Source organism: Nilaparvata lugens, chromosome 6, assembly GCF_014356525.2.
Source record: "Nilaparvata lugens isolate BPH chromosome 6, ASM1435652v1, whole genome shotgun sequence".
In the NCBI taxonomy this organism is placed as follows: Eukaryota; Metazoa; Arthropoda; class Insecta; order Hemiptera; family Delphacidae; genus Nilaparvata; species Nilaparvata lugens.
In genome coordinates, this window is record NC_052509.1 from 63,757,401 (window position 1) to 63,770,045 (window position 12,645).

The window sequence follows — 12,645 nt, forward strand, 5'->3', positions numbered from 1 at the left end:
TTTTCGGCTGATGCATGATTCGACTTACACTCATATTGCACACACTGAATCACACTTAGGCTTGCACTCGCATTCAATGTGACCACACCCAATGTGATGCGACACGAACACGCGAGTTTCACTTTTCATCGAATATGCTATAATTATTATTACTGGTAATGAACAAATACAGTTAAAGTTAGCATAACATCAGCTGATAAGGGAGCTAAAGGCCAATCCACGTGAAGCGTTTTTTTCAGGCGTTTTTGCACTAGCGGCGAACGAGTCGGCAGGGCAGGAATCTCTCTCCTTATTAATTTGTTCAAATAAAGTAAATTATCAATAGCAGATGCTATTTCATAAGTCCAATGCTATAAGCTAGTCTCTGCTCAAAGTGGATATCTAACTGGATATCCACTAGCTAGAATGCTTCTGCTAGAATTTTACCTTCGACTGATAGCGTTCCATCGGCGAAAACTTCTCCCAGAGTGTTAGTAGCGATACAGCTGTACAGACCAGAATCTTGAAGAGAGATGTTGTACAGTCTCAAACTACCGAGAGGTGAGATCCTGCAAAACACATTGATAATCAATATCAACAACTCGAATCAAAAAATATTATTGTAGGACACATACAAGAACTATAAGGCTAGCTACACACACATTGATTTTCGGAAGTATGGTAAGATTTTTTATATACTTATAAATTTTATTCGATTATAATGAATTCTGGGCTACTTTCTTGTATTTATAAAATAGAATTATTATCCTTTGAAAAATTGATAAAATAATATAAGAATAAAATAATTTATTATAATAATTGTATAGTTATAATTTGTATTCTTATCTATTATTTTATAAATTTTAAAGGGTACTATAATTATATTTTGTAAATGCTATTAGATTAAACAAATGATGTTTCTAAAGTTCTGTCTTATCTGATAATCATAAGGACGGCAAAAAATTGAAAGTCCAGAAATCAATGTGTATGTGACTGACTCAACTTTAAAACTGTATGGTGCAAATTATTCTTGTAATGCAAACTATCGTTATAGTAAATAAGATATTCTCTTAGTTTTTCTGAATGCTATGTGTAGAAATTTCATGATGAACAATACGGTGGTGACAAAATAATGTCATAGAAAAACTAAAAAATGCTAATGAATAGGAGTGACGAAATCGAATAGAGTGATATCTATTCGAGGAGGAGGAGGAGGAGTAGGAGGAGGAGGAGTAGGAGAAGAGGAAGAGGAGGAGTAGGAGGAAGAGGAGGAGGAGGAGGAGTAGGAGAAAGGAGAGTAGGAGGTGGTGGAGGAGGAGGAGGAAGAGGCGGAGCAGGAGGAGAGGAGGGTAGAGATGAACAAGCGGTTGAGACGGTATAATGAAGTGAAGGATGAAGATTCGGAGGAGGAGAAGAAGAATAAAAAGAAGGAAGAGGTGAAGATAAAAATAGATGGAGAGAGAAGAAAAGGAAGAATGAGAAAAAGAAAAATAAGAAGAGAAAGGAAAAAGGAAGAGGAGAAGATGAACAACCTATCATAGCTTTTTATCAATTCTCCATCAAAATCTTATGAACATTTCTTATTCTCTTTTAACACTTTTTATTTGTTTTCTTTCATCTTATTTTAAAATCTTTGAAGTGTCATATTTACTTGGTCTAAGTTTATTTATCTTTTGTAACTGGGCACCCGCCGAAAAACCTTCCGGTTTGGCAGGACCCTCAATTGTTTGGATTGCGAATAAAAATTTTGATTTGAAAAGAGGTGAATACTACAGGTGGACCAGAGGGATAAGAATACGAATGGAAAGAGAGAAAGTTGAGGAGAGAAGAGCATGGAAGGAAATAATGATAAATATGAAAAAATGAAAGGAGGTGATGGAGAAGAAGGAGAAGATGAACAACTTATCATAGATTTTCTGAAAAAAAACGTATTACCATTTTGGAGCCAATGCCATGGAATACCTTAATTTGCTATCTTTTCTCCATGATATCCCCAACTACTTGGGAAATGGAAAATTCCAGCTACTTTGTTAGTAGGTGAAAACGTAGTAATATAACTGACTGTGTTAGTCCTGTCCGGAACCAGCTTGACGCCATCCCTTTGCCAGGTGATAACAGCACGGGGTCACATCTGCCTTGCAGGGCAGCTCAATGCTGGTGCCTAGGGGGCGCCGAGATGGGGTAGGCCTCACAGGATGCGCGGCGGTCGACTGCCGAAGCCCTTCACGCGCAGGTCGGCATTCGCTTCGGCCGAACCCCCTGGTTCTGCGCCAGGCAGGTGTACAGCCGGAGTCGACTCTTTCAGGTCGCGGATTTCCAGAGTGGACCCTGTTGAGAAAATAAACAACAATTTGGCTACAAGGATAATGTTCGAAATGTAAAATACTGCTTGATTGATTGGTTGGTTGGTGTTCGCGGATTTCGAGAGTTGAGTCTGCCTGTGAATTCAAAAACCTGTGTATTGTAATGTTATAATTTATTTATTTACAATTAAAATGACACTACAGTCACCCAAGCGAAATGGGCCTCTTAAGGTCGAAGTTTCCTCTTGACACCACCACCCTTCTCTACCAACACTGTTGACACTTTGTACTAAGGGTGGCTAGTAAGAGAGAAAGTGAATGTGTGTCAGAGAGAGGGTGTGAAAGTGAAGTTTTGTGTGTGTGAGGAATATTGTTTGTCTTCTCTGGATTGTTAACTATGACGAGGACAATATAGTTCACAGTTCTGCAAAATGTATTGTAATGTATTGTACATTTGCAAATTGAAAAATGAAGAGTGAAATGGAAACTACAAGAATATTGAATAAAATAAATAACATCACATCACCCCACTTCCAATTGATTATTATAAAAGTCTTCAAGTAACCTTTATGAAGTAATAGCTCAGTTTATAAATAGTTCATGATTAGTTTAAAAAATCTAATCATGATTATAAAAATGGATTTCTTGATGTCATGACTCAAGAAAGGTTTATAACAATATTTTTTCTTCCATTTCATGATGTTGAAGTAGATATCGGCGGAGGGGAGGAAGTAACGGGGGATGTTATTGTTTTAACACAATAGAACTTTTGAACCTGACGTGCTCAAAAGAATTTGTGACAGGTAGTGACGGAAAAAGAGAAAGGAGGAGGGGTATAAGAGGGAAAGAGACATGTTCAGGGTGTAGAGATATAGTCAATGTATATAGACTGGTCGAGTGAGGGGTGGACAACAGTGGCAAAATTGCAGTGGCCTTGAGAGGCCCATTTTCGCTTGGGCGACTATAATGTAATAAAATTGGCAGATGAAATAATAAGGTAGTCCTTATGCTATTATTCTTCCAAATTCATTGATGACAAACTCATCTAAGGTTAGAATTTCACGTGTACAATTTTTATGAAATTTTAGTCCAAAATGAACATTGAAACTATAAATTTGAATTTAGATGGTTTAAATTAATAAATTGATTAGAAATATTCCACTCAATTATACTGTTATTGGCAAAAAAATAATAATATTTTTGGATAAAAAGTGAAACCTGTGTCGACATCAAATCTCGGGACAAAAATACTGACAATATTTTTCTCGTAAGGTAGAAGCCGATATTTTTCTATTTTTAATTGTTACAAGGGTAACAAGTCCATGGTTTTTGGGGGGTTGGAGTAGTTAACCACTGCCTTACCGAATAAAATTATAGATCATTGATTATTGACCTACAATAACTTTATATGATAACTTTTTTGTATAGATTGCATACATATTTGGATATAGTGGAGCTATCCCATAGCTCAGAACTTTCTAAATTATGACTTACGGGCATTACGAATAGTCACTCCTAGTTTTTTTCATTGCCTTGAAAAAGATGGAGTATTGTATACTTCCAGCAAATAGTATTTTTATTCCAATTCACATTTTTTTTCTAATAAAGCATACCAGTAGTTATTTTATTAATATTTTTTTATTATTTTTCATCTTACTGAGCGTTTTTGTTTTCTTATTGATTCTGACTATAAATAATGTGAATTTGACTGAATAAAATTTAAATTGAACTTGATTGATGCCATCATAGAGTTATTCGAGTTTGCTTGATGTAATTGGAAATATAATTTGCCAAAAATCGAGAAAATATCAACTTAAAGTCTGAAATATCAGAAATGTACCTCTTCAAGTATTGAGAACGTGTCGCTGGAGTTACAGTGTTGCCATCCTTGAACACGTGATGACAGGAGCTGGAGAACCCTCTGCTACGCACCGCAGTCTTGCCAAACTTCACTTTTCGTTGTCAGATTTTCTGGCGTTGTCACGAACGTCGGAAGAACTGGGGAAATACGATACATTATGGTATAGTCATGTCATACATATTGTAAGAATCTAGAAAGTATGTATCGTTGTCATAACATATACATGATTCTTTCTTTATTCAACTCATATGAGAGTAGCCTACTACTCTTAATATTCATCAATGATCCAATATGAATTTCACCCAAATAGATATAATGTTGTAGATATATAGGCCTATAGTATACACGGATACAAAATTATGTATGAGTTTATCATGTATGAATTCCTTACTGTAAATACATATTTTACTCAATGTCATGAATGTACCTATAATATAAGTATGAATAAACATAGAATTCTCTACTATTCACAGTAGATGCAACATTATTTTCTAGTGCTAAAGACCAAGAACATTTCCACAAGAAATTAACTCTAGGATGCCTAATCCTTGCATTGAATACGGTACTTATGTTATAATTATGAGAAATAATTTTCTTATTGATTGAAATATTATCCAAAAAAATCCAAGAAATGAAAGACTGACAAATTTCGGGTGAATTATGTCAATAAAAATAATGTTCGTGAAAAATGTGGATTGCTCTCACCTTTTGGAAATAAGACGATTTCCGATCCTGTTGTATTGCATGTGGAAGGCATGAATGATATTATTATTTGTAATTAATGTTACAACTAGTATTAAGGCTAACAAGTTTGTTGAATTGACATACTTTTTCAAAAAAAATATATATATTTGGAAAATTAATCTTCAAAATTTCTTCCATTCGACTATAGTCACATTATTTCGATTCTTCCATTCAGAATAATCCTTTTTATATCTCACAGTATTCATTAAATTTGATCAAGAAATATAATATTGGAAACAAGAGCAACAATTCGGTAACATATCCTTGAAACATGACTAATTTGACTTTCTATATATTATATATTGATCTATAAAATCTTACAAAAATTACAGTTTTTCAGTTGACTCACCATTGACTCTCACTTGAGCCACAGCAGTGATGATGCCAATATAGTTGCTGGCTGTACACTTGTAGGTTCCAGTGTCCTCACGTTCCAGATTGATTATTGTAAGTGTTCCTTCAGGTGAAATCTGAATAGATAAATAATTTATTATCATGAACAAAAATTATCATTATAGCATGAAATTGTACCTTCAATGCAGAGTGTGCTCACACATGCAGAGAGCGGTCTGCAGTCAAAGCGATCTTAGGAAGAAGATATTGATATGATATTGATATTTTATTGATAATATAGTTATCCATATTCAGTGAAGAATTGGAAAGTCGCACATAACCTTTATTTGGACAATCTATTTTATGAAATTGGGATGAAAAGAAGTTTTTTTACTGTATTGTTTGTTTCATTGTCCTTAAGTTGATTCTTAATGATAAATAAATGAATTAATGAATAAATAAATAAATATTCATATTCATACCCTTCCAAGACCGCTGAAACTTGGAACGCCTTGTCGCTCTCAGGGTGCATACACCCTTGAATCAAGAAAACTCTCAACGTTAATATGGAGAGTTTCAATCATGAAATCTCAACAAAATGCTACGGTACTGTTAAGTTCAATTTATGAATGATTGAGATAAACTGTGAGATTAAAAGCTTTAATAATTATAATAAAGATTCACGATTGTTAGAGCTTTTCTACATTCATAGTGAACAATATAGATTGAACGTTTCCTTGGATATAAATTGGAAGTAATTCAGGTGGTTTATGAGGTTCCAACGGGATATTAGTGAGGCTACTGTCAAATTCATTCATGATTGTTAAGCTTCACTACACTTCTAGTATTCTTTATTCATTTATACAATAAGTACATTATCAAATGGTAGAGAAAGAAAAAAAGGTAACCTTGTGCTATTCCTCTCCCAAATTAGTTAAAACATAGTCTGAGATAGATTAAGTCTTGTAGTTTTTAAATTCACAAAATTTTCATTCCTCAAGTATTTTTACAAAGTAGATTTTCAAATTTAGATGCTTCAAAACTGAACATAGGCGAAATTTTTCACATTATTATAACTAGAATGGGAAATTGTCACATATTAAAAATATAATTTTAAAGTAAACAGTAGATTAAGCGTATTCTTGATGCACATAAATCAAACGTAAATTGGGCAGCATAATGAAGTTTTGACAGAATATGAGTTGAGCTACTGTTGAGTTGAATCCATGATTGATTTACCTTGAAGCGGGGAGATTCTTGAAGTTGCAGATCATCCCTGGTCCAAGCTATCTCTGGTTTTGGTTGACCGGCTGCAGCACAATCCAATGTTATAGTCGAGCCTTCATCGGAGTCATAGTCGTGTGGTGTCAGTGTAAAGTGTGGTTTTGCTAGAAAAGATAAAATATTAATTTTGAAACATAATTTTCCATGTTATGTGTTTCAAAATCATATTTCTATTGAATATTGAATGATAATGATAAGAGCTGTGCTCATAATATATCATCAATCAATAGTTAGGGAATGATCAATCGATATATGAAAAGTCACAATGTATAATATCAGGAAGAAAATCGGAAATGCGGTTCTGCTTTAGAAAAATCAAATTTGGTTTTATGAGAATATTGATTCAAAATTAAGTTTTTTTAGAAGTAATGCTCTTAAATACTCTCAATGGTTCAGAACTGTTTGACCTATATGGATATGATGTCTATTTTGAATATAGAACTTTAAACTATAAATTTAAGGTAGAATTGAACTGTTCATTAGTCAAAGTGTTAGATTGCAGTCAAATTACAAGAAAAAAAATTGAATATCAACATTGAAGAGATTGATCGAATTGATATTTCAGAGATTAATCAGAGCCCTAATTCATTAGAACTAGAAGAAATGAAACAATTAAGTGATGCTCAGATAAGAAGTGATCAAGTTGTATCAATTTACTATTTTATCCTCTATATTTATCCCACCAGATCGCTTGTTGTAGATCATCTTAGCAGTCCTGGATTTGACTTCGCCGCGGATTCTTAGCCATGCATTCGTACACGCCTAGATCGAATCTGACATCGGCGAGATCATGAGTGTGCCGTCCATCTCGCACTGTGTAGGGGGATCGGCAAGGTTCAGTTCATTGCTGCAAAAAAATTGAGAGATTTATTTTCCCTAAAGCAAAATGTGTTATTAAAAGAATAAGAATCATTTTTATTCCTTGAGTGCATACGAATAATGCTATGGAGCGTCAAATTATACATTATAAATACATTCTAATAGAACAATAGAATAAAAGTTTCATTCCATTCATCCTTTGGAATTCATTCATTCATCATCCTTTCATTCCTTGTGGAATGAAAGTTTCATTCCATTCAGACACAAACAATGCTATTGGAAACCTCTATTTAAGGTTTCCTCATACCTAGTAGTTCGTGGAACAGTAGACCTCACGCAGTATCTCATCCACAAGTACGTGATTGAAACTATAGACCTTATGGAAATACAGTAATAGACTGGCTTCTCCACACATCTGTGTAATCACTTGTCAGCTGATTTATGATGAATAATTCTATAGTCTGATTTTTACTCTAACATTGGCGTATAAAGGAGGCTCCTTTTTTCTTTTATATTATCCTTGAAAGCAAAATTCCAAAACCTTGTATATACGTCGACGCGCAGTTGAAAAAGGAACATACCTGTCAATTTCATGAAGATCTATTACCGCGCTTCGCCGTAAAGCGCATCATATAAACATTTGAAAATTTAAACATCCAAACATTTAAACATTGAGAGAAATGCCAAACCGTCGACTTGATCTTAGACCTCACTTTGCTCGGTCAATTATGCCAATAATTCAAGAGTAAAATAATCCAACGTACATAGTACATCATTCAAATATAAAACATAAAATATAAGTTAGAGACTAGAGAGTAGGCTACTATTAATATGGTTTCCAAAAAATGATTCTCTATGCAGCTGGAGGAAATCAGAAAGTGAGTATAGTGGGTACTGTAAGAGAAGGATTTCAAGTTTTTGTCGGAATACTGTTAAAGGCAAGTTTCTGGCTGAGTCTGGCAGAATATTAAAAAGTTCAAGGATACATGATTAGCACTAGTTAATACTTTTTTCAGTCTTATGTAGGGTACATCTATTTTTGTCTTATTCGTGTATTATTATTTATTATTTATTTATTTATTTATTTATTTATTTATTTATTTATTTATTTATTTTTTATTTATTTATTTATTTATTTTATTTATTTATTTATTTATTTATTTATTTATTTATTATTTATTTATTTATTATTTATTTATTTATTTATTTATTATTTATTTATTATTTATTTATTTATTATTAGAACAGTCACAAACACGATATTTGGAAAGAGAAACAGGCAATTCCCCAAAACTTCTTCAATCCTTGATTTGGGCACAATAAATAGTCCAAAGTGAGGTTAAGTTTCGAATTTCTGTTTCACCAAAGATTAACACTCAGAGAATACGTATTCGAGATATGACTAATGAATTTTGAATTTCGAAGGGTTGATAAGAGCCGGAAATAACACTAAACAATCCGAAAGTTTCAATAATATTGAAATAAACTTGAAAATTTTGAGCAGAAAAATTAAAACTACTATCACTGCAACTATCAGCTGATTATTATAGCTGTGTATGTCAACTCTGCATCTATATGATCCTATATCATTCTTCACTTGAAGTAGGAGTTTCAAAGCTACCATACTATAAACGTCATAACGTTTTCTTTTATAAATAATGGCTTGCAATGCTCCAAATAAGCAGCACCTGATATAATTCTTATAGCCTCTTTCTGTAGTAAGAACACTCTTTGCACATCTGGGGCACAACCCCACAAGACCAATCCGTACATAAAGAAACTCTGAAAAAAGGGTCACTAGACGGTCAATATTGTTGTACAGTATTAGGACAAGACCCCATTCGGTTAATCAAATATTCGGATAATTGGAGTTTATTACCAATATAGACAGTCAACATTGAGGTATTGTATTAGTACCTACATTAGAACTCCAATTATACAAATTATCTGGTGCCGGAGCCCATTTGGTTAATGGAATATTTGGATAATTATTGGATTTCGCAAAAAGTAGGGGATTAAGAATAAAAAACTCCATTATATCCTATTATAATAATTAAGCGAGCAATTCTGTATATCTGTTATATTTTTCTATTTTTATCTGTATCTGGCTATGTGGTTATCTGGCTATCGGTATCTGGTTATGTGGTTATCTGTCTATCTGGTTATCTGGTTATGTGGTTATATGGTTATTTATGTTCAACGGATCTCAAAAACGGCTCTAACGATTTTCACGAAATTTGGAATATAGTAGGTTTATGATATTAAAATTCGATTGCACTAGGTCTCATCCCTGGGAAACTCGCTGAGGACATGAAAAGGATAATTCATCCTTGGAAAAACAGATGATGATTTCGTCGTCTGTCAATAACAGAAGATGCTTGTGCCTGTGTGGGAGATCAGCTGTGCAATCAATTAGCTTACCGTATCTCCCAAGAAATCTAGAAATTTTAATTGACTCGATCAAAATATAGTGATATCTGATTGTTGACATGAGATGGTATAATCATAATATTCAAAGTTAATCATTATTTTACAGTTCTAAGTGATAATTGAGTGTTATTGGTATGTAAACAATCTAAATTAAAACTTTTATGTTTTCAAATATTTGGACTGAAAATTTCACGTGAATTCAAGTGTATGGAATATAACCTACTTTTTGGAATATTTATAGTGTAAAAATCAAAATTCGGGGAAGAAACAGTTTTGGGCTGTGACTGTTAGTCCTTCCCCAATCATTTTAAAGAATTCAGTTCTGTTTATCAATAAATAAATAACGAGCAAAGCTCGGTGTCCCGATATTCATCTATTATAGAATCATTCCCTCTAATCATAATCGGTTCAATATTACTCAACTAAATGAATTAGACTTTGATAAAAAAAAATGTTATTGATTTTTGAAAGTAAGTCCCGTATATGAAATTTGCAGCAATTCAGCCTACTTTCTTCCAAAAACGATTTGAATAATCGACGATTCGGATAATCGACGATTCGGATAATCATGGTTCGGATAATTTGACTTCTACTTTAATAAAACATGAGGCCACATATTGTGACATATTGTGACATGTGCCTGAGTGTCACATATGACATCAGGCTACACGATCAATTTTAATCATAAGTGCGTGCTTACATGTTCTGTGAATGAATGATGATGAATATAAAAAAATCACTGACCTATCCCTCATCCACACAATCTTCGGTTGCGGATCTCCTTCAGCTCTGCATGTGAAGAACACTGTACCGCCAAATGAGATCTCCACATCTCTGGGCTCTTCCGTTATCCTGGGTTTAGCTGTTGGCACAAAAATTAGAATTTAGAGAAAAATAAGAGGTTTTTCTGTATACTAACTACATTATTTTATCAAATAGTTGTGCATATTATATCAATAAAAGGATGAATAGATGTCATTCACATCGTAGAACTGCGAATTGTTTCCGAATGTGGATTATTAGTCTACCTCCTTTAGTGGGAGGATATTTTTAATATTCTTTCCGAAGAATGGACATTGATATGTCCAAGCTCCGCCAATTTATGTAGATGCATAACAATATAATTATCTATAGTTTATTATATTACAAATTACTTTTTCATATCATATACAGTTCAATTTATTTTTCTTAGTCTATATTATGTAAATCATCTATATTTTGCTGTATTGTAAGCTATGGTATATAGTGTATAAGCCAGTATATATTGTAATCTGCATAAATAAGTACTAATCAATCAATCAATCCTTTGCTGTTGGGGAGAAGAGAATAAAATATTGATTATGCGAGGAAAAATGTATATTGGAGAGTCCACTCAATTTAACACAGGCTAGAATTTTGACATAGTATTGAATACAAAATAGATCCGATATAAGAAACAGTATGACATCCTAATGATTTACTGTAGCATTTATTCATCTTATACAGTATTCTCAATTTACTCTTGTGTGTAAGAGAGCAATTTATTATGAGATATCATTCTTGTGCTCACAGAATATTGTAGTATTCAAAATCAAAAATCAGAACAGTCAATTGTGAAAAAGCATCATACATGCCATAACAAAGTCGAGAAATAATCATCACCAAAATCTGATTGGGAAACAGATTAAACATAATAAATAAATATTATGAAACAGTGGATAGGTCGTCAACCGGGGTGACTTTGACACTTTTTTGTTATATTGATCACACCTTTCTTAATACTTCATCAATATTTATGAGATTGAAGGAAAACGAAAGGTCTGATCTTGTGTTCAAACTCACCCCACTGTTCAAAGCCACCCCGGTTGACGGTAATAGGAGATTAACACCTTTTGAACTATGATAGAGCAAGACAATAATCTAGAATCTAGTGAATGCGAAATGCGAGAGAGAAAGAATAGTAAGTGAAAGAAATGGTCAGCTTTCAACGCCACTACAAGGTCAAGTTGAACGGTCAAGTTCGTTGAAATGTAGTGCGGGTTGCATAAGTGCCTTTGCAAGGCGCTCTATCGTTCAATATTCAATCCATTTTCATAATCTTGAACTTTACCATAATTTGCATGTTAAAATGATGTCATCAAAATTTTCACAGTAAATAACTATTCACGATCAAGCGAAATCAAATTTAAGTGGTAGAGAGGACTAAAAAGTATAAACTCCGCCTAATAGGGAATGTTTAATTTTAAAAATCATGAAAATATTATTACAATAATTGTAACGCCTTCAGTAAAATCGTAGAGAAACAATAGCGTGAGTAGATATCCCATGGTATAGGGTGTTTATGTCGCAACTTTTACTGTTATCTCAAGCCGATTACTGTCGTTTTTTACTGTTTGACCGGGTAAGAGTGTATGAACGGCACAATATGCGAGACTACCAGCGTCATAAAGCTTCACGGGAAAGAACTACGTGGACTATCGGCTTGAGATAATAGTGAAGGTTGCGACAATGTCGCCCTATACCGTCATAAACGCCCTATACCATGGAATATCTACTTATGCTATTGTTTCTCTATGGTAAAATGTAAATAAATGAATGAATAAAAAGAAGCTTCAACTTTGCAAAATTAATTTGAAGTCAATAATCAATTAAGATATAAATTCTGATGATTGATATTCTATAATTGAAGTTGAAGTTGAAGTTTATTATTCTCATAAGCTCAATACAAGAAAATGTAAAATACATGCATATGAAAAAAAACAAATAACAAGTTATAATATACATAACTGCATAGTAACGAATCAAACCAAATTAATATTACTTATTGAGAAAAATACAATCCAGCACGTAAGATGCAACTTACGGACCGCTGGAGGAGTCTAACCACTATTTTACTAAAGCAATAGAATGGAC

General features: G+C 33.2%; 2 protein-coding genes across 2 annotated transcripts in view; both read right to left on the reverse strand.

Annotated features, from left to right (window-relative positions):
- The window catches only part of LOC111050982 (peroxidasin homolog), a 592,805-nt gene that overhangs the window by 38,669 nt on the left and 541,491 nt on the right, over positions 1-12,645 (reverse strand).
- On the reverse strand, positions 4,131-7,319 carry LOC111059676 (peroxidasin-like). The gene is made up of 5 exons (XM_039431659.1): positions 7,188-7,319; positions 6,460-6,608; positions 5,237-5,357; positions 4,849-4,875; positions 4,131-4,280 (listed from the first exon to the last, which is right to left on the reverse strand). The coding sequence occupies exons 1-5, from the start codon at positions 7,207-7,209 to the stop codon at positions 4,207-4,209; spliced, it is 393 nt and encodes a 130-aa protein (XP_039287593.1). The 5' UTR covers positions 7,210-7,319; the 3' UTR covers positions 4,131-4,206.

Coding starts and splice junctions, on each gene's coding strand:
- LOC111059676 (XM_039431659.1), bottom strand. CDS start 7,209: ATGATCTACAACAAGCGATCTG. Junction 5,358..6,459: donor AAGAATCTCCCCGCTTCAAG/GTAAATCAATCA, acceptor TTATCTATTCAG/ATTTCACCTGAAGGAACACT. Junction 4,281..4,848: donor AATCGTCTTATTTCCAAAAG/GTGAGAGCAATC, acceptor GTATTTCCCCAG/TTCTTCCGACGTTCGTGACA.